Source organism: Anser cygnoides, chromosome 2 (genome assembly GCF_040182565.1).
Source record: "Anser cygnoides isolate HZ-2024a breed goose chromosome 2, Taihu_goose_T2T_genome, whole genome shotgun sequence".
In the NCBI taxonomy this organism is placed as follows: Eukaryota; Metazoa; Chordata; class Aves; order Anseriformes; family Anatidae; genus Anser; species Anser cygnoides.
This window is the reverse complement of record NC_089874.1, coordinates 24,145,019-24,170,545: the sequence shown is the minus strand read 5'-3', so window position 1 is coordinate 24,170,545 and position 25,527 is coordinate 24,145,019. Positions and strand designations below refer to the sequence as shown.

The 25,527-nt window shown below is 38.5% G+C and overlaps 1 protein-coding gene across 4 annotated transcripts; it reads right to left on the bottom strand.

Moving 5' to 3' along the window:
* Nucleotides 1-719: 719 nt before the first annotated feature.
* STEAP2 (STEAP2 metalloreductase) lies at nucleotides 720-19,987 on the bottom strand. 4 transcript variants are annotated; one of them, XM_066991690.1, is made up of 7 exons: nucleotides 19,885-19,987; nucleotides 19,482-19,616; nucleotides 18,103-18,277; nucleotides 14,708-15,232; nucleotides 12,507-13,034; nucleotides 11,296-11,460; nucleotides 720-6,485 (listed from the first exon to the last, which is right to left on the bottom strand). In XM_066991690.1, the coding sequence occupies exons 4-7, from the start codon at nucleotides 15,197-15,199 to the stop codon at nucleotides 6,201-6,203; spliced, it is 1,470 nt and encodes a 489-aa protein (XP_066847791.1). In that variant the 5' UTR covers nucleotides 15,200-15,232; nucleotides 18,103-18,277; nucleotides 19,482-19,616; nucleotides 19,885-19,987; the 3' UTR covers nucleotides 720-6,200. The 4 variants fall into 4 exon arrangements, with proteins under 4 accessions (XP_066847791.1, XP_066847793.1, XP_066847792.1 ...); XM_066991692.1 differs by having other exon boundaries at nucleotides 18,103-18,272; XM_066991691.1 differs by lacking the exon at nucleotides 18,103-18,277.
* Between the last annotated feature and the right edge of the window lie 5,540 nt (nucleotides 19,988-25,527).

The window sequence follows — 25,527 nt, the reverse complement described above, 5'->3', positions numbered from 1 at the left end:
AGATTTCAAGGACCAAAAAGTTATTTTTATGACAGCCATAACACAAATATAAAATATTTAATTTAAAACATATCTAAATTCCATTGCTCCTAGGGAGTGTCTTTGTCCAGGAATCTGGGGAAGCTATGTAACTTAATACGAAAGAAATGTGAATTCTGCTGGCTTCACTGACTCATGCATCTTGACTTCTCTGAATGCAGAATGGTTTACATTGCTGTTTATGTTAAGCAGAGTTTCACCTCATATGTATCCTTTTCCTCCTTACTCTTCTGTTGGCATAAGCCTCTTTGGAAAAAAAAAAAAGGCATATACTTTCAAAGTGAAGGACTGCACAGTGGTTCATCCGTTTTTCTCATTTTAACAGTAATGCTTTCACAAACAGTAAGGCACAACCAAACAGGAAGAATGTCTCCACCTTACTTGTGCCCAGCAGTCTCACTTTTGCCACAGATGTTCGTTGAATGACTAGTGGATTGAATATTTACTGGTAGTACTGCAGTGTCTACTTTGTGTTCTGAAAACATGGAGAGTACATTACAGTCAAGTAAGGGAAACGGTTCTCCAGTTTATTTCTGTGAATCTGCTCTTTAGAATTTTTTTTTATGAACTCGCATTCAAGTGCTACATCTCAGAGAAAATGTTAATCAGAGTACATGTGTTATAAAGAAAGGCAAAGTAAAATCTATTATGTATAAGCACAGAAGAAAAAGCCACATACCTGACATTGACTTTTTATTGATTTTTTGTGAAAAACAGAGTCTATGGAAAAATAGGTAAAAGCATTACTAATAATTTATAATAGCCCTGTTCAGAGAGACAGCACAAACAAATTGACAAACGACTACAAAGAGAATACCAGGAAAAGACTGCATATGGAAGACAAACTATGTTCACTGTAAGACACTGCCAGCAAGACATGAAAAACAATACACAACGACAAGTTGTTCAAGTCAGTTCAATGTGTTACTTGTTTTAAAGACTGCAATCTAGTTAATTCAAGCAGTATCATATAATGATACAGTATCAATACTGCAACTTATTACATTGATGGAAAATACTACAGGATGAACATCCAAGAAATCAAAAACGTGTGCATTAGGAGACGTACTATCTGAAAGGAACTATGCATATGTAACTACTACCACTGCATATTGCTACCATTGAAAATATTATACTTAAAACTCGATCTATCTAATCTTTATGCATTTATATGTAACTTTGATTTTATCACATTCAGAGGAAAGCTGTTTCCTAGCTATAGTCATACCTGTGAAATTTATATCCACTTGGGAACTCATCGCCTTATATTAAATAGTAATTTTTCTTAGTGCAAGTTGGGCAGCATGTATAGCTAATTGCATATATAGACACACAATATTTTATAGCCAATTAATGCTAAGTAAAAATGCAAATGTCCCTTCTCGTGTTGGCACATCATATTATGCACAATGTTAGAACAAAAGGTTAAATGTGGCACCAATTCACAATAACCATTACCGCAAGCTAGATAAGCAAAGAACTTGCAAAATGGAATTTCAAAATAATTAATCTCTAAATAATTCAAGAACATGAGGACCTAATTAACTTGCACACAGTTGCCACCATTAATAGAATTGTAAAATAAAATTAAAGACAAATATGGAATCTGGAATGGAACTGTATTTCAAACAGTGTTAAGAAGAAATACCTTAACATCCACAGGAAACAAATAACTTGTTGCTAAATACACAGAGGTTTCTGATTTCTAATATGTGTAAAGTTTTGCACTATACATTAAGCACTATTTTGCTTTTATCTAACAGTAATAGAGGGAAGTGAAGGTTGTTTTCACATTAGGCAGGACATCCCTACAATCAGTAAACGCTTTAAATAATTTTACCAAAAAAAATATACATAACAAGCTATTCCTCAAAATACATATTTATTTTCCTAAATAACTAAAAAAGTCTAAATGAATTTATTTTCATATATTTAGGCAATCGAAACCGAACTTTTAGCCTCAGGTCTCTCTCTAATGAGAAGTCCTTACTCAAGTTCTCCTATAGAAACCAATGGGTTTGATCACACGAAGATTCCTTATGTGACTAAACATATACATGGTATGATACGGAATGTGTAATAAATGCAGGAGTGTTATTTTCAGACTTACAGTGTCTTGTAAGTGTGCATTGGTCCTTAAAATACAGAACACTACATGAGATTAAATAACAAGTCATCTTGTCATTCCAGTTAGAAGTAAATACGTGGTCTAATTGGAAACCATACATTATTTAATAGCACAAATATTTCACAAAATGTATTCATATATTTGATCTAAAAATATCATCTATTTATCAATACTTCGGTATTTCAACTTTTCAAGTAACTTACAAAATTAAACCACATTTTAGACTTTCAATACACGCAGTTTGAAGAAAGAAACAACACACCACTATTTCCTCCAGACACCTTTGGCAGTTCAAAATTTAACAGTTTAACATTCTTGAAGAAGTTTAATGATGAAATAACTTTGCATAGGAAGAGGGCAAATACATTTCTGTATACACCATGAGTTGCTGCATGATACATTACAATGTATGGACTCAGACAGTAATGCTCAATTAGTACAGCATCTTACTTCTGCAACACTATCGCTATTGCATCAAACAAGAATCAGATAATTATAGGCAAGATGAATGTTAATTACTCTACATAAGTCGAATTAATATAAAAATAATAGCAGCATACATAATGCTGAAATGTAATCAGCTTGTCAACAGTGACAGTTTCCACCCTAAGTTTGTTCAGAGGTATTAAATTCTGCTTTCAGTTACACTGTCCAATTCCAGTAGTTTTAATGAGGTTTCATGCACAGGCACTATTCTGGGGCAGAACGTAGCATGGAATTTATCTCATTAAAATACTCCAAGACTTTGTGTATTTTAATACTACTCATACACGCTGTTTTCTCTAGCATGAAATTAATATCAAAGAGTTGAAATAGTTTTGCACAAACAATACCAGGGGTGTGAAGATTAAATCCTTTCCAGACAACTGACAAGCAAATATTCCTGCAAACACCTGTGTACGTGACTTATTATAACCAAGAGAATAGTTGTATCAGTCGAACTATTTATGCTAATTCTTTAATTAATTTTATTTAAAGAAATTGGAGCACAGATGCCCAAGCTTTGTGTAGTTTCTGTCAGAAATAATGGAATAAGAAGCTAGGAAATTCAGTTACATGTACTGCTGCAAGCCTTTTGAAGATAGACAGCTTTCTGTATTGGAATGTATTTACGCACAGGCAAAGTAAGTTAGCAGTTGTAACCGTCACTTGTGCTTCATTTTATTGGACGTCTACTAGTTTAGGCTCCTGTCTATATGCAACAATAACAGATATTTTGCTTAGTATCTAGACTGTTTGATAAAATAGCATTGGGCTTGTGCATCACCATATTTATCACTGAAATAGCTGCATATCGGAAAAGGGAAAATAAGGCTATTGCTTTGAAATTATCTGATCATTTTTTTAAGACAAGAATTCAAAAATTTTTTTAAATTAATTTGATAGGTTTATTGGTAGGTTTATTAAACTTTTATTTGATAGTCTTATTAAACTTTTTTATGTATTTCTTTTTCTCTTCCATCTTTTCCTTCCAGGAAAAAAAAAATGCTGGGAAAGTTTCAAAGTTTATAATTTCTAAGTTTTGGAGAAAGTACAATACAATAGTCCAGAGGCAGTATCTGTCCCAAAGAAGTCCTAAATCATCGATTTTTGAGAGGCTGAGGGGTTATGTCTGAGGATGAATCACTGGACAGATGCTCTTTTTGGAAGAATCTGCCACTAGTCTGCTACTGCAGAAAAGTCTCAATGGACCCTTGTCTAACCAATAGCTTACTTTTCAAAACTAGGTGAAACAAAATAATTTTCTCTTTCTGTTCCTGACCCCCCGCAGCTCCCATGTTTCTGTTGACAAACATGAAAATCATTACAACCACTAGGGGTCCCACAAGGGCCCCTGAAAATCAGTAGGGGCCCTACAAGGAAGCAGGAGATGGACTCTTTATCAGGGAGTGCAGTGATTACAAGGAGTAATGGTTTTAAACTAAAACAGGGAAGATTTAGATTAGATATTAGGAAAAAAATTCTTTACTCTGAGGGTGGTGAGGCACTGTCACAGGCTGCCCAGAGAAGCTGTGGATGCCCCATCCCTGGAAGTGTTCAAGACCAGGCTGGATGGGGCTTTGAGCAACCTGGTCCGTGGGAGGTGTCCCTGCCCACAGCAGGGGGGGTGGAAAGGGGTGATCTTTAAGGTCTCTTCCAACCCAAAACATTCTATGATTCTATTATTCTATGAAATATGGTTGAATTCTATTTTTTCCAAAACATGTTTTCAGAAACCTCCATTTTCAAAGAGAAAAAAGATTTACTGACGACATATTACACACAAAGGATGTTTAAAGACATAAATGCTTCAATTCTGGAAAAAAAATGCATGCAAATATTATATTTGGTGTGAAAATTTCATTTCAACGTTGGAATTGAATGTGCTTGAAATTGGAAAAAAAAATCTAGCTGTTTTTTGATTTGCAACAAACCCAAAATGTAACATGGGCTTGATGTTTGGAGAATACAAATACTACAATTAAAACAAAATTGTAGTAGATTTTTGAGTTTGAATTGAAATTATGAACAACTAACACAAACTCTTTAGATTTAGGCTGGTGTAACTGAGAGCAGAATTTGATTCTAGATTCTGTTTGTTCTGTGGAGCTGTTGGTTTCATTACAGAGGTACTCAGACTTACAGGACTAATAATGTTTAATTATATATTCAACTTAAGTACTGTGCATTTCTGACAGGCATCATATATTGATGACAATTTCATGCAAAGAAATAGTAAGTGAAGTTTCAGCTAAGAAAGTCAGAGATCCTAAATAGTGCAAAAATAGATATGAAAAATATAATTCCATATATCTAAGGAATATTTGGACCTATTCTCATTCATTAAAATAAAGATTTTCCTAATTAAGTAGGAGTAGCCTGAAGGTACATGAGTTGGGTTGGCTATTTTGTTAAGAGTAAAACCAGAAAAGCAGTGGTAATAAACAATTTTGAATGTTCTTTTGAATCTCAAAGGAAATGCAAATGCCAAGTTTCAGAGGTAAAATTTCATTTTTTGGACTAAGAATAATTTTGTTTCTTAAAAATTGAGGCATATCCCAGAAACATCTGGTGTAAAAGTAAGACTTTATTATAAAAATAGAAGGTTGTATTTGCACAAAAAGATAGTAAGATTTTAAGACAGATTCTGGGAAATTCATTTATAACTACTGAAACTTCAGTGTAGAAACACAGAGCATGAGTAATGTGATGCTTCCATGTTGTAGCAACATACTGGAAGCCTCAAAGTGAAAACAGACTTTTATTGTTGCAGAACTCCCAGTATTATTTCTGATATTTCAAAATCATTCTTAAATCAAAAACTAGTTGCTTTGCACATGTACTTGCAAGTTTTTTTACACAAGAATATTTTGAATTTTCATTGTATGACACAGAAATAAAGAGATGCTAAAGTGTAAAATTCTACGTGATTCTTTGAAAAAGAGCCCCTGTTAGTACAATACCATTTGCTTACAAGGTGTATAATTAAACCATAACTGAAATTGGTTTTGCATATTCAAGTCATGGAATGTTGTAAAACCACACACAAATAAATATGTGTAATACTTCATTACAAATTAATTTCAGTTGCTTCAAAACCTGATTATTTCCTAAATTACTAACTCTATTAGCCCATATGTTGAACTCACTAACACAGAAGTGTGGTTTAAATAAAAGAAACACTGCCCAGAAAAATGTGGTATTAATAAAAAGCACTCTGACACATGCTCTGAGTCAAAGAAATATCTCAAAAGTATGGTTATAATGAAATACTGTCATGATACAACTGTGCAAAGACGCATTAAAATTTTCTGATTTCATAATTATCTTCCCTCTGTAATTCAAAATAAAGTATTTGTAGTTATCTGAAGGAGCAGTTTCCTAGTTATAAATGTCTTATAGTTTCTTTGAGAGCTTGTACTGTACGCCAAGCAAGTCCACAGTGACTTTACTCAGACATTACATAAACTCCTGAAAATACAAGTTTATGACAAAAGAACAACAAACAAAAAACCAAACATCTGTAACAGTAGTAACAAATAATAGTCTACCGTCACATCACAGTTATCCTTTCTGGGGAAAGATGTGGAACAGACCCACTTGCTTCTTCTATAACATGGCTTTTCTCCCATCCTCTTCTAATTCTCCTTAGTTTCCTACTCACACACGGCAAAAGTAAAATGATCTTACCTAGAATTACAATGGAGGGCAGAACAAGGGCAAGAACAAAATTTGGTGGTGTATAAAATCGGTAATACTCTTCTTCAAAAGCTCTCTTCCATCCATAAATCAGTACGTGGAAAGTACTTATGATCAGAGCAACATATCCGAGAGTAGACTTTGAAAAAAAGAGAAAATGGGGAAAAAAGATGAGATAATAGCACTTGGTCCTTCATCAGACACTTCTAACCCATGAATTTAATATTTCTATTAGACATTGTGTTAATGCACTATGAACTATTTTAAATTATCAATGTGTTCTTAAGTTCATATGTCCAACTAAGAACTGAATTGAGCACTGACTTAAAACACTAGAATCTATAGGCTGTAGTCAAAACTGAAATGAAAGCAATCTTTGTCCAAATTGTAAGTAATGGAAGTCAATTACAAGACACGTATAAGGAATAATCTCAGCAAAATTACCACAACAACATCAGTTGGATTTGCAATTAATTTTCCTGTTTCTCACCTATGAGGTTAGATGGCAACAAGATTCATGCTAATTATAGAACAGTGCAATTCTGTTGGAAGAGATCTGGGTTTATTGATCCAAAGCTTTATTGCTTCAAGAGGTGCCGTTTGCTTCTTCCTCACGATGACCTATAGGCACTAGTTTGAACTTCGCATAAACCATCCCTTACCTTTTGCCATCCACTAGTTACTGGGAATATTGGGACTACGGGATTTGGGCAGAATGGCCCAAGGCAACAGCGCAGTTCTTAAATGGGTAGCGCTGGATTAAGTGGCAAGTAGAAGGTTCGCACAGCACCCCGCAGAAGACCTCTTCTCACTTAACCCAAGTCATTCTTCTGTGGGAGTCATTCACAGTTTCTGTGAATCTGCCCTTTTAAATGCCACTGATCTGCAGAGTTGAGTTAAATATATTAAGTTTGACTTTTCCAAACCATGGTAAAAGGACTACCAGGGTCTACAATAGCAAAAGAATTTTTTCTGCACCAAGATTAACCAATTTCTAGGGACAGGAGAATGTCTGAGCTAATACCATTTGCAAGGATTAACTGGTATAAAAGGAGAAATACTTTCATTAATTGCTACCATGTTTGTTAACTTGCCAATATTTATCCATTATTTTTGCCAATGTGGAGACATATCAGAGCCACTTAGGTTTTAGATATGCTGCAGCATGTACTTTTCTTTAAGAAGAACGATTCTACAAGAAATGAAACAATCCAAGATGATAATTTGTGGATACTAAAATGGCAAATGCAGCATCTGAACAGAAATTCTGGTAAGAAATTCAGACAGTAAACAATACTATCAACCCTGATGTCTGATAAGTTATTGCAGATTTTTGCTGGTGTGGCTGTCCTGAAGTCATTGCTTTTATATCACTGCCAGCAGGGAAAAAGGCATGAGTGAATCATATCCCCCATTTCTTCATCACGTTTTCTGATGAGAACTGTAGCAATTCTTGAAAAAGAATGAGGGAAATGCTGTACAGGCTCTTCCCAGAATTTTCAAAATCGTTTTAATACTTTTTAAAAACTCCATCCACAAACTAGTTTTGACACATCTATGTATGTTTTTGTATCTAATGGTCAAAATGGAAGCTAGCAAGTACTGATATGAACATTACGAACTAACAGTATAAGGACGAGAAAGAAATGTGATGCACAGGGACTCTATTCAGTTCTTTTTTTACCCTGTGAAAAGTTATTGTATGCTTCTCTGAAGTGTTGGCAGGGCACCTGCTAGTAGTACGTACTGGTCTATTTCAACGACTCATGTAATAATATGGATGTAATAATATGACTCCAAAGAAAGTCCCAGAGGAGTTTGTCAGCTACTGACAGTGTTTTCTTCCCCTAGGCTCTTAATTGCCTCTGTTGTTGTATTTCAGTGCTGTACTTTTGACAGTAACGGAACTGCTTAGCTAGAAAGAGGACGTTCTCCACACAACTTAGTGTTCTGCAGCGTTTCTGTTCATTTGTTTGTTTATTTAGGGCGGATCTGCACTAGAAATTCCCGTTAAGAAATGTCATTTTTCCCAGCTTGCAGTTACTGACAATGACTTTTCCAGAAGAACAGGCAAGACTGGTTGCCTTGGCTACTTAAGTAAAAACTCACTGCGAGAGGCTGTCAGTACAATGCTTGTGTTTGTTATAAAGACTACGCACTTGATCTTGCCTGTATCTGCAGATGCTCAAAGACTACAGCAGTGCCTGCAATTGCAGCATTATAGCAATGCGCAGTAATGAAATGAGGAAACTCAGAAGAACTGATTGAAGTGGGCTTGGACAAAAAGACAGCCACTAGTGCAGGAAAAGGCACTGATGGGCAGCGGAACAGTAAAATAAAACTGGTTGGCAGCACTGGATCATAGTACAAATATTGATCAGCAGTAGCCTCAGAAAGCCAAAGCTGCCCATCCTTATAGATGCTAACAGAAAAGATGTTTCAATTGAGCAATAAACGATGACTGTGCTGTGGAAGCTATTAACTGCTAGACAGCAATTTGTTTAATACTCGGAAGGTGAAAGGGAGAGCAGCTGTCACTCAGGTGTGCAAGGTTACTTTCTTCTGCCGAGTTTTATGACTGGACAATGTGGAGGAGGGAATGCAGGGATTAAAGACAATGGATCTCCTCAAATGTAGTTGTGCCTTAGAGGGAATATACATACTGGAATTCTGTCATCTTTTCCTTACTTCTTAAGGCATAAAAAGAAAGGGGTGAACATGGGTACAAGAGCTCAAAGGTCAATTACGCTGATGTTACCAAAGGGAGACCAGGAGAGGCACAGCAAGCTGACGTTATAAGAGCAGAGGACTGCTTGAAAGCAGCAGGAAGGAATACTTGACTGGTAACTTCATACTGGTGGGTGAGTGTGTAGCAATAGTAGCTGTAAATCCTGAGAACCCCTCCGGCAAGGCTCTAGAAAGGCTGCTGACAAGAAGGAAAGAACATCTTTGGTTGCTTTGCTTCCTAATCTTCCACTAAATTGTGTTTCCTGGAAGCTGAGTAACATATTAGCATGTTTCCAATGGACTTGCCAATTCTTTTGTCTTTTCTGTCAGTCGTCTCTATTTTGTTTCTTTTCCTTCCTGATCAAAGTTATTTTTTAGCCAATGTACGGGATTCCCAGCCAAGGCTACTGATAAATTGGACAAACTGGCATTGTTGGGGGGAAAAAACAACACACAAAACAAAGTGCTAAAGGAGTAAAAAAGATGCAGGAGAAAAATCCATAAAATATTACCAGGAAGACGTACATATACGGAGACAGAACTGTGCTGTGAAACAAATCTGCTTCAGGGATTTTTACCTTCACAGTGGTTGAGTAACTCCTAACAATGCAAACATACAATAGGCATTTTCCAAAGCCTATGTTTATTTGAGGTATACCTCAGATTCTCCCAAGAAGAGGATATTGCTAAACTTATCAACTGCCTGTAGCAATTCTGACTGGAATCTTACTCATAAACTTGCTAAATACCTACACCTCATACCTCTGTATTCTGGGGGAAAAGTATTCTGTTCTTGTGGGAGAAACAAGGCAGAGCAGCTCTTCCTTGAAGTGTTTGGGCAAGAAAGGTTTTAGTAATAATGTCCCCAGAAAACTTTAGAATTGTGCTAGCAAATAAAAGGAACGTCTACAAAAAGACGTTCCTACTTCCAACCATCCTAAATGGTTGATTTGTGCTCATTTTTACTAAGAAAGGTAAGCTTTCAAAGCCAATCTGTTCTGTCCATTGCCATTTTGAGTGGTGTGCTTTGGGTGTGAACTCTTGGACTGGAAAACAAAAGCAGTAGTTATTTATGCCTACGTTACATAATGCTAATTTAACTGATAAACTCCCTGAAGACTGAAGGACCAGGTGCAGTACTGCTTGCTGACATTTTCCGTTTCCATGTATTTTATGTGAACACTTCAGGACTGGTTTCAAAAAGTGTCCCTTTCTGTTTGCAGTGTATTGATTTAGCCAAGCTATTCTGTCTGCTCTGATAATATATGAATTCTCTTTCATTTCTTACCCACATCTATCTTTGTTCATTAGCCAAATATATTTAGAGGAGAAAAAGATGGGTGCTGAAGAGGAGTTAAGAAATCGAATGCATTAGTTTACTAGCCACAGCTTCCTTCCTGCTTCTTTCTTCAGTTAGCACCTACTCTGGGTCATGCTAAGATACCTGCCAAATTTCATACTAAGTTTCCGTCACCTAGGATCTCCTACTGAGCACACTCTTTATCACTGTCTGGTTCTGTGGCTCTCCCATCTGGATGTTATGAGCATTTTCTCTCTGAATCATGAAGAGATAATCAGATATTCGTTTTGGCTAGCAGTCAGCTCTGTACTGCATCAACTCCAAGTATTCTGCTAGACTCTTAGGTCCTGGTAGGGGAGATACAGTTACTTCCTTCTGCATCACTGCTCAACCTTCATATCCCTCACTTCTTCAAAATTCATTCTCTGAAGAAATGAGCTGAGCCTGCACTACTTCTCCTCTTGAAGTCTTTTTCCCTTGATCAAGCAGGCTGGAATTTTTGCTGCTGCCACCTGCATTATGAAATCAGGCTAGGTAAAATGGAGGCATCTCCAAAACAATTTGGGATATCAGAGACAGACATGATTTCTGGGCAACAACATTCACAACTGATGATTCTCTACAGTATTAGAAACACTGTGGTAGAGGTCTGTTTGAATCACTGTACATAGGGGCAATGCTACTCAAGAGCTTGTTCTACTGGAACAAGCCTAGAAAATAGCCTATGTTTTGTCCATTAATAATTTGCTAAGTCTAAACTCAGCTTTTATATTGTTTTTATTAACTTAGCTGATAGGAAAAACAACACACTATCATGTTGCAAAGTGCTTTTCATAATAATAATAATAATAATAATAATAATAATTAAAAGGAGTTAGTAACAACAACTAACAAAAAACCTCTTATTTAAAAAGTAACACACCTGAATAAAACTGAACTCCCTCCAGTTTAAGGCACTGTTTACTGAAGGGATGGAAGTTACTGCCAGCAAAGAAAGCAATCCAAGACTCATTATTCCAAAGGAGATATACATTTCAATTCGCCACACTTCTTCCTCATTCCAAGAATTTTCAACGTTTGCATGAACCTGATGAAGGAGTAGAAAGGAAGCACTTTATTCTCCAGAACAGTGTAAGTATCAACAGAAGTCTCTATAAAATGGGGTCAAATGTTTCAGAGGTTTCCTCCTGTGTTGAAGGAAAAAAAAAAACCACCAAAAAACCCCCCACCCAATAAACTATTTCCTTACTGCTGCTATTGGCTTCTGTTAGATTAAAAATATGTTAAGCAGGAAAATTTAGATGAGTTGGTAAAAGAAAATATAACATTATATACTATTAATAACAATTATCGTATAAAAAGAGATAAGTCTGTACATTCTACTAAACTGTAGAAAAGCAACACTGAAGTGTTCTTCAGACATTGGAAACCTATATTCTATAACATAAACTAGGTGAATCCACAACTGTTTCTAAATGATGTAACAAACTAAAACATTGTGGATTCTAAAGGATGAGAGATTTGTTAGAGATTATTTCAGGATTATGCAAGACCAATTGCTCCTGGGAACATTCAGTCAATCTCTACTGCTTATAATAGATGCTGTTCACAGAATTTCTAATGATGAATAAAATATTTGTACCATTGGTCCAAAAAGTTACAAAGTAACAGAATTTTCATCTTATGAACATAAATGTATCTGTGAATATTATCACAGCATCTGCCCTTAGTACTTCTTGACACTTGTAAATGCTCTTCTGATATACATACATCCCCCGCGTCTTAATACACAGAGAGGAACTTACCTTAGAAACTCAGAAGTTGCCTGTGGTGTTGCTCTTATCCTGTCTAGTCTACATTCTCCTTGTGTATGTTACTGCCAGGGATTTAAGCAGAACACATCCTTGATTCCACCTACTACACAAACTTGAATGCAGTCTGACCGAGACGAGAACCATGCACAGATATTTCTTTTACTCTCCTTTCTTACTAAGCACTACCTCTGCCTACGATCACCCTAAAGATTTTCCACTGAAAACAGCGGGACATATTCAGAAAACATGAATTTTTGTGTTCATGGGTCACACGTACAACCAAACCATTTTTGGCTTACTTAGCTAAACATTGCCTTACCTGTTGATATGCCATATTGAGGAACAAATATCGCTCTGATCTCCTCATGGGTAGGCAGAGGCTGTATGCCACATGCACTGTGGCAAAGAAAAAACTGAGTAGCCCAAGCTGCTTTCGGCACTGCAGCCAGTTGTCCAGCCAAGGTGGAAATCGCCTATACTTGGTACCGTAGTAAAGCTGATAAGCAGCTGCAATAAGCCCTGATAAATACACTAGGGAGAGCAGAGTGATGGCAACAATTGGCAGAGTCTTGTTCACAATCTCAATGGGGATCTTGTAAAAGTCACTCTGTTGATTTCTGACGTATGGATGGATTACATCTCTGATGAAGGAATAGATGAAGAAAAACGTTGCCAGGCTAATGGCCAACACCACAGGCCCCTTCCACAGTGTGAACAGTCGCAGAGGTAAATTTTCAATCTCCCTTGAAGATGACAATGCCCCCAGATCAATAGGAATAAAACCGAGCTGACGGGCAAGCTCAGTAACTTGATGGCGAGCCTGAACGTTGTTACTGCATATATAGACCTGTTGGAAAAGTCAGGTGGATTGCAGTCACAGAAAAAGACTTGAAGGTTAAAACAAAGCAAACAAACAAAACAGAAACAAAACAGACAAACAAACAAAAAATAACTCCCCAAGAGCCTCCAGGACAAAACCACAGCACTGCTGCTAAAACTGTACCTTGCTATCCCAGATTATAGCACCAAGATAAGAAATAGAAATAAAAAATGAAACCATACACAAATCCAGCCAAGATGAAAACATGCACACTGATTTAGGAACAAAGTAATGAAAACAAAATTGGCATTTTCTTGAAGTTAACAACAAGATGATTGTGGGATGTCAGGGTAATCCACACATTGAAAAGTCTCATTCCCCATATTGAGATGTCTATAGGATTGGATTGAACCTGAAATGATTAAAATAATTTCAGAAATTCTTGTCTCTCAAATATACAGGCATCTTAAATGATGACCCCAAAACAGCTGTAGCACAAACAGAAAGCAAAGCAGAAAACAGTCTAATCCATATATAATAATTTAAGCTTCACTTCATGATCCAGATTTCCACAAAAAATGAATGTTTAACAGAAAAAAAAACCAGCAGCCAAATAACTCCTCCTAAAGACTATTTTTATTTTCTCCATAGCAAAAAAAATGCTATTAAATGCTAGAAATACTTTAATGTCCCTTTAAAATCTACAGTGGGGTAGTTTGCCCACCACTGGTTTCTGATCATCTGCATTACAGCAAACATGATCAGTTTTGACAGAAGTCAATTACTGATAGTGGAGTGCTACTCTAAAAGGGGATAAAAACAGTACAGTGAGGTTATTTTTTTAAAATTATGCTAATTCTGTATTGATTGCATTCCATTAAAATCTGCCTGCAGTGCCAGAAAACTCAGTAGTCTCCAGGAGTTATGCTCCACCAGTCAGTTTTCGTGTATCTCTCGGAGCCCACAAAGCTGTGAAGGACGGGGTTCTTGCATGTCCGTGTAACGCTTCAGCAATGCAAGAAAAACATAAACCTGCTTTTTCTATATGCAGGACAGATTTGGGGAATATACTGGGAAAGAATTTGAACATGGTGTTCCCAAGCAGTCCTGGATCAAACGAATGATCACTTAGAAACATATGTGCCTCCTTCTGTTTCCTTGGATTTATGATCTCGGGATAATCTGAAAGCTCAATACTGGGCTATATTCACTTTGCCGTTAGACTGAATGCAAGCATTTTAGAAGAACTGACTTCTTGGGATCAGGACCTCAGATTTCTGTGCATCTTTTTCAACAGTTCACCCCATGCAAACCAATATTTAAACTAAAATATATTGGGAAATTCTTCCTCCATCCTTGCATAGAGAATAGAAATACAAAATAATGTATGTCCTCCAGAAGACATTAGAACCCTATTCTTTTCTTCTTACTGTAGTCATCTAAAGGTCAGCTGTTCAGTCTAAGCTAGTACCTATATTTCCTCTGCAATCTTTAAAGATACACAGGCATCCCTGAGGACAATTTGGACCATTTATTCTATACATGAACGTAGGATAAACTGGACTCCAAAAGTTTTATCGGCTACTCCAACTCAAATTAAAGACCCAACACTTTGGACACATTAAGTCTGGCAAGGCGAATCCCATGAGTTTTTCCTGTTTTTTTCATCTTACAAACAAATCAAATGATACAAAATTTACCTGTCTGCTGGCATCCTTTGGTCCTAACTGTAGAGACCAAGCTGAAACAACATTGAATCCTTTGACAACCAGGGAATCTGGGAAAAGTGATGCCAAATACTCTGCATTGGAGTCTGGATATTGGTCTACTCTTGTATTGTTGCTGACATCAACCAGAATTTTACCGATGAGTAGATGCTTGAGGTCCCACAAAGAGGCGTAATGTTCTCTGTGAATGGCTACAAAAATGATGTTTGCTTTGGCTACTGCATCTTCATGGTGAGTGACATCAACCACATGGGGAAAGAACTCTGCAGCGAGTTTAGGGTTTCTGCTTCCTACAACCACGTGGTACCCACATCTGATAAGCCTAATGGTCAGTGACTTTGCAAAGTCTCCACTTCCAATGATGCCTATTGTGATCCTACTGGCATCCTTGATGCCATTGGCAACATTTGGTAGAAAAGTTTCATTGAGGTTTTTAGGACTTCCCATCATAGAGATTGATTCCATACTTCCAAGCCACCGAACCTACAATGATTTTTTCTGGAAAAAAAAAAAAAAAAGAAGAGAAGAGAAAAAAGAAGGAAAAAAAGCAGTGTCATACATTTTAATGAACTATCAAAATCCATGCACACCTCTGGATGCAAATTCTGTGGTTCTAATTTTCATGTTCTATTTTCTCCTTCATAAAGTAGCAAGACAAAATTGATTAGTGCATATGTGTCACAAATACAAGGAGAAACACAAGAATTTCAAGTATTTTAATAATACAGAAGTAAATAAGTATGTAGTAAAAAACTGAAAAGGAAATAAAAGAGTATAGGAAAGATCGTACATATACTTTTAAAACCACTTTAATTAAAATCAGCAATTCAATAAGGCATAAAGATTCATGACTGCTGATCCCGGTTAAAAAAAATGCATAATGCAGAAGGGTTTAGAGAATGCAAAGGTTTGTAGGGAGACGGCAGCGAGGTCAGTGATTAATGAACAAAGATGAAAAGGAGGGCAAGAAGTTAGATTTCTTCAGTATAAAGTGTGATCAGTAAGTAACTCTTGACTAATTCTAAGTAACACATTCATTACATGCAGGTATCAAATTCTGTCCAGTGAGAACTATCTGATTTAGAGGGACTTAGGTGTGGAAATCCTGATCTTAGCTATGCTGCTCAGGTATCCTGTCTATGAAGCTGAGACAGCTCATTTACAGTTTTAAAAGAGGATTGTGATGAGAGCCATGTATTCTGATCACCTGCATTACAGCAAACACAATCAGTTTTGACAGAAGTCAATTACTTAGAGTGCATGTGCTATTCTGAACATAGTGCAGTGCTATTCGGAAAGGGGATGAAAACAGGACAGTGATGTTCACTTACAGTTTTAAGGGGACTGTGATAAGAGCTACACATATAAAACCTGCATACATATAATATGTATTATTACTGTGATTATGTTTGTTATTTTGTCATGATGAATCTCATGATGTTTTTCAAAAAAAAAGTATCAACTTTTTTCAGGGAATTCAACAAAGGCTGTATGAAAGACAAAAGGGTGAAATAATTGCATCTCCTTGAAAGAACAATAATTCTGTCAGCACACAGAAACTCCTCTTTATATTTTAAACAGATCTTTGTATGACAGCATGTATATATTCATAAAGGAAATTAAGACTCACTAATCTAAAAGCTAGAGTTTAATCTAGGCAAGTTTTACTACTTAAATTTAAAATATTTGAAGACTGAAGTAGCTACATATTCATTCTCTATTTGTTCGTGGTGGATTTCAGGGTAAGCATGGAGTGACCTTGGCAGATGTACTCCAACTATAAGGACTGTTGTGGCATACGAGTACTGGTCCAGGTATAATACCATATCATTTATGACCTTCAACTTCTGTCTGAATTAAAAAATGGAACTCTCAGGGAGTAGAAAGTTGCATTTTTCAAGGCTGACAACTGGATTCGGTACTGGATGTCTCTGAGTTACATCACAACACCATTCAGCAGACAATATTATTTCAGTGTCACATTACAGACTGATTGCTTAGTTTTGAGCATTATATGACCACAAGAAAAAAGAATACAACCAAAAACACACCCTTAACTTTCCTCTGATATTGCTCCAGTAACTTAGAAATAACAATGAAAACAAAATGTTTCTCATTAAGATTCCCCTCCTATTCAAAAACATAGCTCGTTTCTCCTCTGCCTATTCAATACAATAATTAGGTCTAGAGACCTTTCAAAGCCTTTTTATTCCTGGCTGCTACAGTTTTAAGGAGACAATACATGTATATCCTTCTCATAAGAATAATATATGCTGTGTATGTCTGGTTCAACCACAGGATCTTATCCAAAAGTTACTTTCATGTGGAACAAGGAAAAGTTTTTCTTGTACTATCAAGCACAGTACTGACCTATTGACAGATATTGTGTGACAGATTTCACACAACTAAAAAAAAAATGATTAGAGAGTTTTAAGACTCAAATTCACCATTGCAGTAAGGGAGGCCGTGAGCAATCTAAGGCTCTCAGAAAATTAAAAGAAATACTGCTATAGCTTTGGAGAGGTCACAAAACTTCAGTAAAGCTGTAACAAACACAAAAAGACAGACATAAAAAGCAAAAACAAAAACACAATCCCCAGGAAAGAAGCCTTTGCATGAAACCACAGTTCTGACACAGGTGGTTCCGCACTGTAGAATAGGAATGAGCTCTGAAAATCAATGAAGCAATAAGGAAAGGCAGGTCAAGGAGGAGTAAAGGGAAAGCACCAGGTTGCTGCTGTCTTGGGAGCTATCAAGAACAAACCACACAGAAAGGAGAATGAAACTCTTTCTGAGCAATCATCTAAGGGCTGATACAACAGCAACCAGTGGGGAACTTTACCCAGTCATTAGCTGGGAACACACTAAGTGTGTTGAACAAGCTCCTACAATCAAGAGTAGCTTTGTGCTCCAGAAGCTTGGAGGAAGCTATTAGAAAAATGTACTTCAGTGGGTACTTTTCATTTCAGTTTTTGACTAAATGGAGGAAATCGCTGAAATTGGACTGAGATTCTAAAGATGGAAAATAGTATGTGAAAGCGACCACAAAATCGGTGTTCTAATAAAAGATTCCGACAATGACGCATTCTGGTAGAGGTAGAGCACACAGATTTTTATGCATGCATTGAAACAAACATTGACTTCTTTCTTGCCACATGACCCAAAATGTAGCTAACACATGACCAAAACGTCAGCATTTCTTGTACCACGATAGGTTCACATCCGGGAACATAATGAGAATAGTTGTATTCTGACCAGACAAGAGATGTACATCAAGTAGACGTCACAGAATATGCATGCATTCACCATGTGATTAGAGAGCCCATTTCAGTTCATGCCATGGGATATGAAAGTACTGCAAAACTTACAGGAACAGAAATGGAACTGCCAAGAGAAAGTGGGCTACTGGTACTGTTCAGCCATACTGCAGCCTACTTCCAGTTTTTGTCCAAAGAATCCTTGAGAGGGGACATCATGGAATAGGACATGACAAATTGCTCTTCTGAGCTGAACTCGGTCCACTGTCCACAGATTCTCACTGTTCTAAGGAAAGCAGAATGTGAGGAATGGGATAAAACTAACAGACTTCATAAAAACAACCTCAGGGAACAGACAAGCATGAGCCTTGGGCAAATAATCTAAGAGATGGAAGAAAGCAGAGAGCTGGCAGTTACTGAAAGGGACTCAGTGCACAAAAGGGACTCAGTGCACAAAAGCAGTTCAAAAGCAAAAGTGTGTAAGACTGTCTTAACTGAATCAGGAGTACTTTAATGATCTGAAAAAAATCACACAAAAGGTAAAAAAAAAAAAAAAAAAGTGGGGGCACATGGCTAAGGATCATTATTAAGAGCCAGTGCTACCATGTAGCAATAAAATGAGAACAACCATGGTACAGAAATGAGTTTCTACTAGTAAAGCACATAAAGGGTAGCAAGCAAAGGTTCTTTGAAGACAATAAAAGAAAAAGAAAGAAGTCAAGGTTCATTACTTGCAAAGGAGCAAAAGGAACAAATCACAGGTGATGCAAAACAGGATGAAAGTGTGAAATGTCTTATGTCAGACCCCAGCAGAAAGGTTAATTGTGACTAAATATTTAATGAAATTAATCTTGCAGGGAGACAGAAGGTGAGGTCAAAGTGGAAGGAGGTAGGTTAAAAGACCAAGATAAGATAAAGATTTTCAAGTCAGCGGACACTTATGAAATCCTCCCTTGATGCTTGAAGAGCTGACCCAAGCAATGCCTTTAGAAGTCAGAGAGGACACGAGACTGAGACTAGCACATAGCTCCAAGAGAGGGGAGGAGGAGGTCCGAGGGAGGTAAAGACTCGTTAGCCTAACTTGAGTCTTTGGAAAGATTTTACTACAAGTTATTGAGCAATCAACTTGTAAACAGTCAGATGGAAAGCTGGTAAGTAGTTAACATGGGTTGTTCAGGAGCACACTGCAAGGAAAAAAAAAACACCTTTTACAAAATAACTGGCTTTGCAGATACAAAAAATAAGAGGGACGATATAAATTTGACAATAGGAATGATATAAACTTGACAACTGTCCTTAGATAAACCTAGGAAAACACAGCAGAGCTACATCAGCCAGACGGGGGACCCGGCTGTGAGAAACTGCTCCGGGCAGAACAATCCCTGGAGGAGAAAAGCGAGCAGGCACAGCCTGGCCGTGGCTCAGTGAGGTGCTGGCGTGAGGAATGGGCTCGGTGCTGCCCGCGGGGCCCCGCTCCGGCGACAACTTACGGTGTGGGAGCTCCGGAGCGGCGGCTGCTGCTGGTGGTGGCGGAGGTGGCGGAGGACACCGAGGGACTGCCGGAGCCGCGGCGGCGGGTACCTACCTGGGACGAGCTCATAGCAGCGCGGAGCGCCCGTCTGCGGCTGTAACGACATCACGACAACGTTGCCCGTGAGGGGAGCGGCCGCCCCGACCTCTCCCCCCAGCCCCTCCGGCCACAAAATGCCCTCCCCGGCCCCCTCCGCCGCCCGGCAGCCCCGGGGCAGAGCGGCCGGGCCCGGCTCCGCGCCACCGCCAGGCCCGCCGAAGCCCGGCCGGGGGCGAGCGGGGAGCCCCCGCGGGGAAACGCCGCTCACGGGCGGCCCGAGGGGGCCGCAGCCCCGCCGGGAGCCCCCCTCCAGCCCCGCTCACCTCCTCCCGCCCGCCCGCAGGGGCAGCGCCGCCGCTCCGGCTCCTCAGCCTCGGCCCCGCAGCGCCGGGCGGGCGGGGAGGCGGCGCCACCCCGCCGCTGCTGCCCGCCCCCTGCGGCCGCTCCCGGGCACCGCCGGCCTCAGCCGGGGACGGCGGCGGGGTGGTGGGGCCCTGCCCGGCCCGGCCCGGTTGTGGGGAGGGCGAGGGGCGACGAGGAGATGGGTGAGGGCGGCTGGAGAGCGGCTCTGCCGCCGCCGCCCAGGCCGGGTGGGGTTGGTGGTGGGTGCCCGCGCTGCCCGTGTGGGGCTGGTGTGGTGGGGCTGGTGTGGTGGGGCTGGTGTGGTGGGGCTGGTGTGGTGGGGCTGGTGTGGTGGGGCTGGTGTGGTGGGGCTGGTGTGGTGAGGTTGGTGTGGTGGGCTTGGTATTTGGGTTGGTGGTGGGGTTGGTGATGGGTTTAGCACCAAGGTGAGGGGACCTACTGCTGTGTAAAAGCCCAGCTAAAACACAGGGCCCGAATCCTCTATGGCCCGGCTGAGGAAATTTCCAGCTGAACACAAACGCGGCTTTATTCTGGAAAAGTGCAGCTCCTGATTTTAACGTTTTCTGATTCGCCTAACATATTATGCCTCCTGTTAAGCTGTGCTGTGTGTATAGCGATGTGTAACCCTTAACCCTTTAGCACATTTAAAATAAACAGCTATAATGAACGTCGCTCATGTTTAAGCAGAAAGCTAACGTGTACAGATGAAATCATGAATGAAACACTGAACATACCTTCTGTCATCCTGCTAATTTGTTTTTCTAGTGCATTAGCTGAGGACTTAATCACAGTGAACCATATAATCCATTCAAACAATTGTTTCAATAAATAATTGCAAACAAACATGCTGCAGAATTTGAAAAGGGCCGAGAAACATTTTAATTGTAATTCAGAAGCCTTTTCTTCCCCAAATATAAAATAAGCTATTTTCCTGACACTGAAAATGTATATTTTATTTATTATTATTATTATTATTATTTTGCAAATAGAGTCCCCAAAAAATCTATTCTTATGATTTTCCAAACTGCATTTTTGTTTCCCAGGCTGCTGTGAGGACTGGTCCCATACTCCAGTAATCACTGGAAAGGTGAACCCACTGACAAACTATTCAGAAATGAACTGGCCCTTTCCACGGTGAGAGCAGGCATTTCAGCCCTTCACTTTCTTGTTCTAATATTCCCCTTTTATTTGTTATTGATTCAGAAGTTGTCATCCTAGGCTTGTTCTTCTGTAGCCAATAACAACTTCAGGAGTCTAGGTTTAAAAGTTTTAGACCAAATAACAAATGTATCAGAGAAAAAAACAACAACAACAAAATGGAATATCGCTTTCTGCATTACTTGTGGCTGCTTATATGTTGCTTTATGTGACACAGTCATAAAAATATGTATATTAAAATAGGTGTATTTGGTCATGAGATGAATTCATGCACCTTGAAATGATCCATGAATTCTGTTACCTGTTTCTCCTGCAGCTGTTTGGCTTGTGATTGCTCGCTAGGTGTGTTTTCCATGTGGTTCTCTTGACCCGCCTGTGCTGTACACAGTGTGCCAGCTCAGACTCTGATCCTTCTTGCCTAACACACCACAGTTCTCAGCGATGTCATTCAGAGACATTTCTCACCAACACTCTTAATTTCTTCTGTAGTTGTTTCTACATGTTACTAGAATGAGTGAATTATATCCAAAATCAGTGTTAGATACAAAATTGTGAATTACAGTGTTTTGTTTGTTAATATTGATAGGCATATCCACTTTCTGGTAATGAATAAGGGTTCTTTACAGAATCATATAAGATGAAAGGGAATGACTTGAAGCTGCATCAGGGGAGGTTCAGATTGAATATTAGGAAAAAGATTTTCTCTGAGAGGGAGGAACAGGCTTCTCAGAGAAGTGGACATGGTCCCAAACCTGTTGGTGTTCAAGAAGCGTTTGGACAAAACTCATAGATGTATGGACAATGCTTTTAGATACACGGTTTAACTCATAGGTTGTCTTGTGCGGAGTCAGGAATTGGACTAGATGGTCCTCGCGGATCCCTTCCAGCTCAGGAGATATTATGATTCAATGACAAGGAAAACTAAGAGTGGGCCTAATGTCCTTGTGCCACTCTACCTTTCTCTTTTGCATAGTTAATCCACAAATCTGTATTTTAAATTTTTCTTTTTTTCTTTTATATGAGATTTCCATTGTCTGTGTGCCAGCCTGTCTAGCTTTAGCTTTTGTGCGTAGCAGTAAAGGAGGAAACTTTTGAGTTATGTTCATTTACCAGCCTACTAAACAGACACCACTAACTTGATACCTATTACCTTAAAAATTAAGTCAGTTTGGATGACTTCACTCGATCCTGTGTTTTCTTTGCATGTTTTTGAGGTTTTACAGTTTGAATATCCTTGCTTAAATTGATGGCAAAACAGCTACTGTCTTCCTTCCGTCGCTGTGTAACTGATCCATTCAGACAGGAGAAGCAAAAAGAAGTCCCCATTTTGCACTGAGTTTAGCATGAGGGCAAGGTATATGCAGGCCTTCTATATGCATAAAACTCACTGCAAAGTTGGACTGTGTATCTTCAGTGATATTATGAAATTGAAATGGATAGTCCTCTCTCAAATTATATACAAAGCTCTAGAGACAATGTAATTCTTAGATGCCTTGTTGGAGGCCTGTCTTAAATAATCAATTAAAAAAAAAAAAAAAAAAAGAGACTATTTTCTCTTAGCAGGTGTTTTTCTTTCTTTAGGAAAGTCCAGGGAAGCATTATTATTTCTTCCTTTAAGGGATGGAACATAACAAAGGAGTTTCCAGTTTGCAAATGGAAACAGATATTCTGGTTCTTCCTCTTGGCAAAGGGAAAGCAAAGCCCCAGGGATTTTCCTGTGGAAAATGAGTGAAAACAAACACACAGAAATTTGTTTCCTATTGGGGCAACAAACCCAAATACAATCGTTTCTGGCATACTACCCTCAGCATAGCTAATTTTGTACCTGAGCAGAAAAATACAGTATTTCCCAGCCAGGAACATGCAGGCCAAATATTTTTTTTTTCTTTTCTTATGGCAGCCTACAATTATTTTAAAAATAAAACTTGTACCTCTTAACCATTCTTTATAAATACAACATGGATCTGAGAAATTTAGAAAATTGTAGCTAATTACTATTCTTTTTTTTTGTAGACGTATTTTGTTCTTTGCATCTTTCTGATTTTTGAATTAGTCTGACATGTACTTGAAATTATGTTGTTTTTTATAAAGATACTCTTTTAAAAAAATTAGCCACGAGCTAAACAAATAACAAAAAATAATGGTAAGTACCTCTACTGAAATCTCTTGCCTTCACTCTTCGGATTTCACTTGGGATGTCCCCTTTTCACTAACTCTGCAGGTATCGCTGCTTCTTTCAGACCATATAGGATCTGAACTTCAGTAGTCAAAGGCAAGGAAAGAAAGACAAACTGAAATAAATACATAAAAAACATTTAGATATTCTTTTGAGGGAGAGGAGAGGAGACAAGTGGAGATGAGAGGAGGAGAAAAAGAATTAAAAGAATAAAAAAAAAAAAAGAAAAGGCAGGAGAAAAAAGGGAAGAGAGAGAGAAAGATGGAAAGAAAGAAGAAAAGAGAAAGAAACCCCTTATAAAACACATTTAATAAGCCAAAATTGAGAATCCTTAGCAGGTCATGTGAATCAAGACAGTGTCTCCTTCTTCCCAATAGGAAGCACAAGTTAAAGGTGATTCGTTTAAATCAGAGGACAGGTACTCAACACCCCCCCACCACCCCAAAACAGAGAAGATTCAGACCTACAATTTCATTTGTATGGCAATCCAAGTAACAGAGAGTATTGTTTCTGCTTTTATGATCTGGCAGATAAATTGTATCCACTAGAAAGAAGTTGAAGGAAGGAAACCTCTCCTAGCTTTCTCAGACTATGGTTTTCCATAGCCATTGTTGAGGCACAGCTAAAGGGTTTCAGGACCTTTGGCTTCTTTGGCTTTAGCTTTGTTCCTTGGCTTTGTATAGAGCACAAGGTCTTGTATGACCTTTCCACATCTCCCTATAACTTTTGAAACACCTCTGCTTTGTGGTGCAAGTTATAGAAGATCAAAATCTATCTTCCTGGTTCATGGCTGTTCATCTTAAAAAGCTACTTCAAAGTGGGACAGTAGGTTCCAAAAATGTGATCTTCTGTCTGCAATTAATTGTTGGACCCAAAGCCAGGGGTAAAACAGATTATTTTTAGAACGTAAACAATTAAATCCAGAGCAAAATTTTCTGCAAGTTGACTAGATAAACAAGAACAGAGGTGTGTCCTTCTCAATGAAGTATAGATACTGAAAAAAACAAAAAATTGAAAAACTCATTTAAAAAACGTTAATACTTGCCTGAATACCAAACCAGCTGAGGAAAGCACAAGTTACATTGTGGCTTGACCACTGTCTGACAGCTTAAGACTAGTGTTTGTGTTGCAAACAGTTTGGGATTGCAGCTATTTGAGGTCAAATTTCCTTCACAAAGCTGCAGACCACAGGTTTTGCATGGGAGCAGAAGCAAAATTAAAAAGAATTAAGATCACTGCATAATATGTAGCATAATAGATGTGAAAAAGTAGGAATATAAAATTTAACATGTTAAAAGTTTATTGTTATTAGCATCTTCATTACTTTATTACATTACATTATGTACATTGTCCTAGGTTAGGTGTTCGGCTAGTTTATTCTGAATATGTTTTTTCCCTGAATGGGACCATGCCATCAGTGTAAAATATGCCTTGGCAAATAAAACCCAAACCACGATAATTCAACTGCAGCTTAGCACTGTGAGGAGAAAAGCTGTATCTTTACAGAACAATGAAATACTAATTCTGTTCCCAGTCCTGTGAACATTTATGTAGTTAATTCCACAGAAATGAACCAAGGTCAGTGAGTTGCCGCAGAGCCTGAAAGTTAAGCAGTTCTTTGCAAGATCAAAGAAACAGCTTTTCAGTCAAGACTTAAGTTCTCATTCCCAACATATTTGTTTTCAAATCATACCAAATTAGAGGAGTATATCAGTCTAAGAGTTTTCCTCTTGAAGTAAAGGAACATAAGCCACACACTACTTGGTTAGACCGATGGCCTAACCCATGAGTACATGTACAAGTGTGGCAAAAGATAATGCTACTAATGGTGGGTGTGCAAGCCTCGCCTCTCTGTCTTCTGCTCTCCCCCCAAATCCTCATTTGTATTAGTGATGTCTTAGGGTACATGCCTGCAAAGTCCTTTTAGTGTCTTTTTAGGGGCTGTTTTATCTGAGTTTGTTTAAACCCTCTTTGAACCTGTTTATGCTGTTTGCCTCCACAGCCCCCTGTGGCAGCAGGCTGCAGGGGTCCTTTACCCACTGTACAAAGATGCACGGTCTTAGGCAGTTGTAAGCTAATATCCTACCGGTTTCATTGAATCCTCCCTAGGCCTGGTAATGTGGGCTTTGGTGAAAAACAGTTCTCTGTTTATCTTATCTGCTCTCTTCATTGTTTTGCAAACCTTGATCTTCTGCAATCTCCCATCCCATTTGAAGTGCCTCTGCCTTTTTTAGTCTCATCCTGTAAAGCAGCTGCTCCACACCTCGAT

Excerpts from the sequence above, each read along its gene's own strand:
- STEAP2 (XM_066991690.1), bottom strand. The coding sequence starts at position 15,199 with ATGGAATCAATCTCTATGATGGGAAGTCCTAAAAACCTCAATGAAACT. Across the intron at positions 13,035-14,707 it reads CAAAGGATGCCAGCAGACAG|GTCTATATATGCAGTAACAA; the intron begins GTAAATTTTGTA and ends CTTTTCCAACAG. Across the intron at positions 11,461-12,506 it reads TCAATATGGCATATCAACAG|GTTCATGCAAACGTTGAAAA; the intron begins GTAAGGCAATGT and ends CTCCTTCATCAG.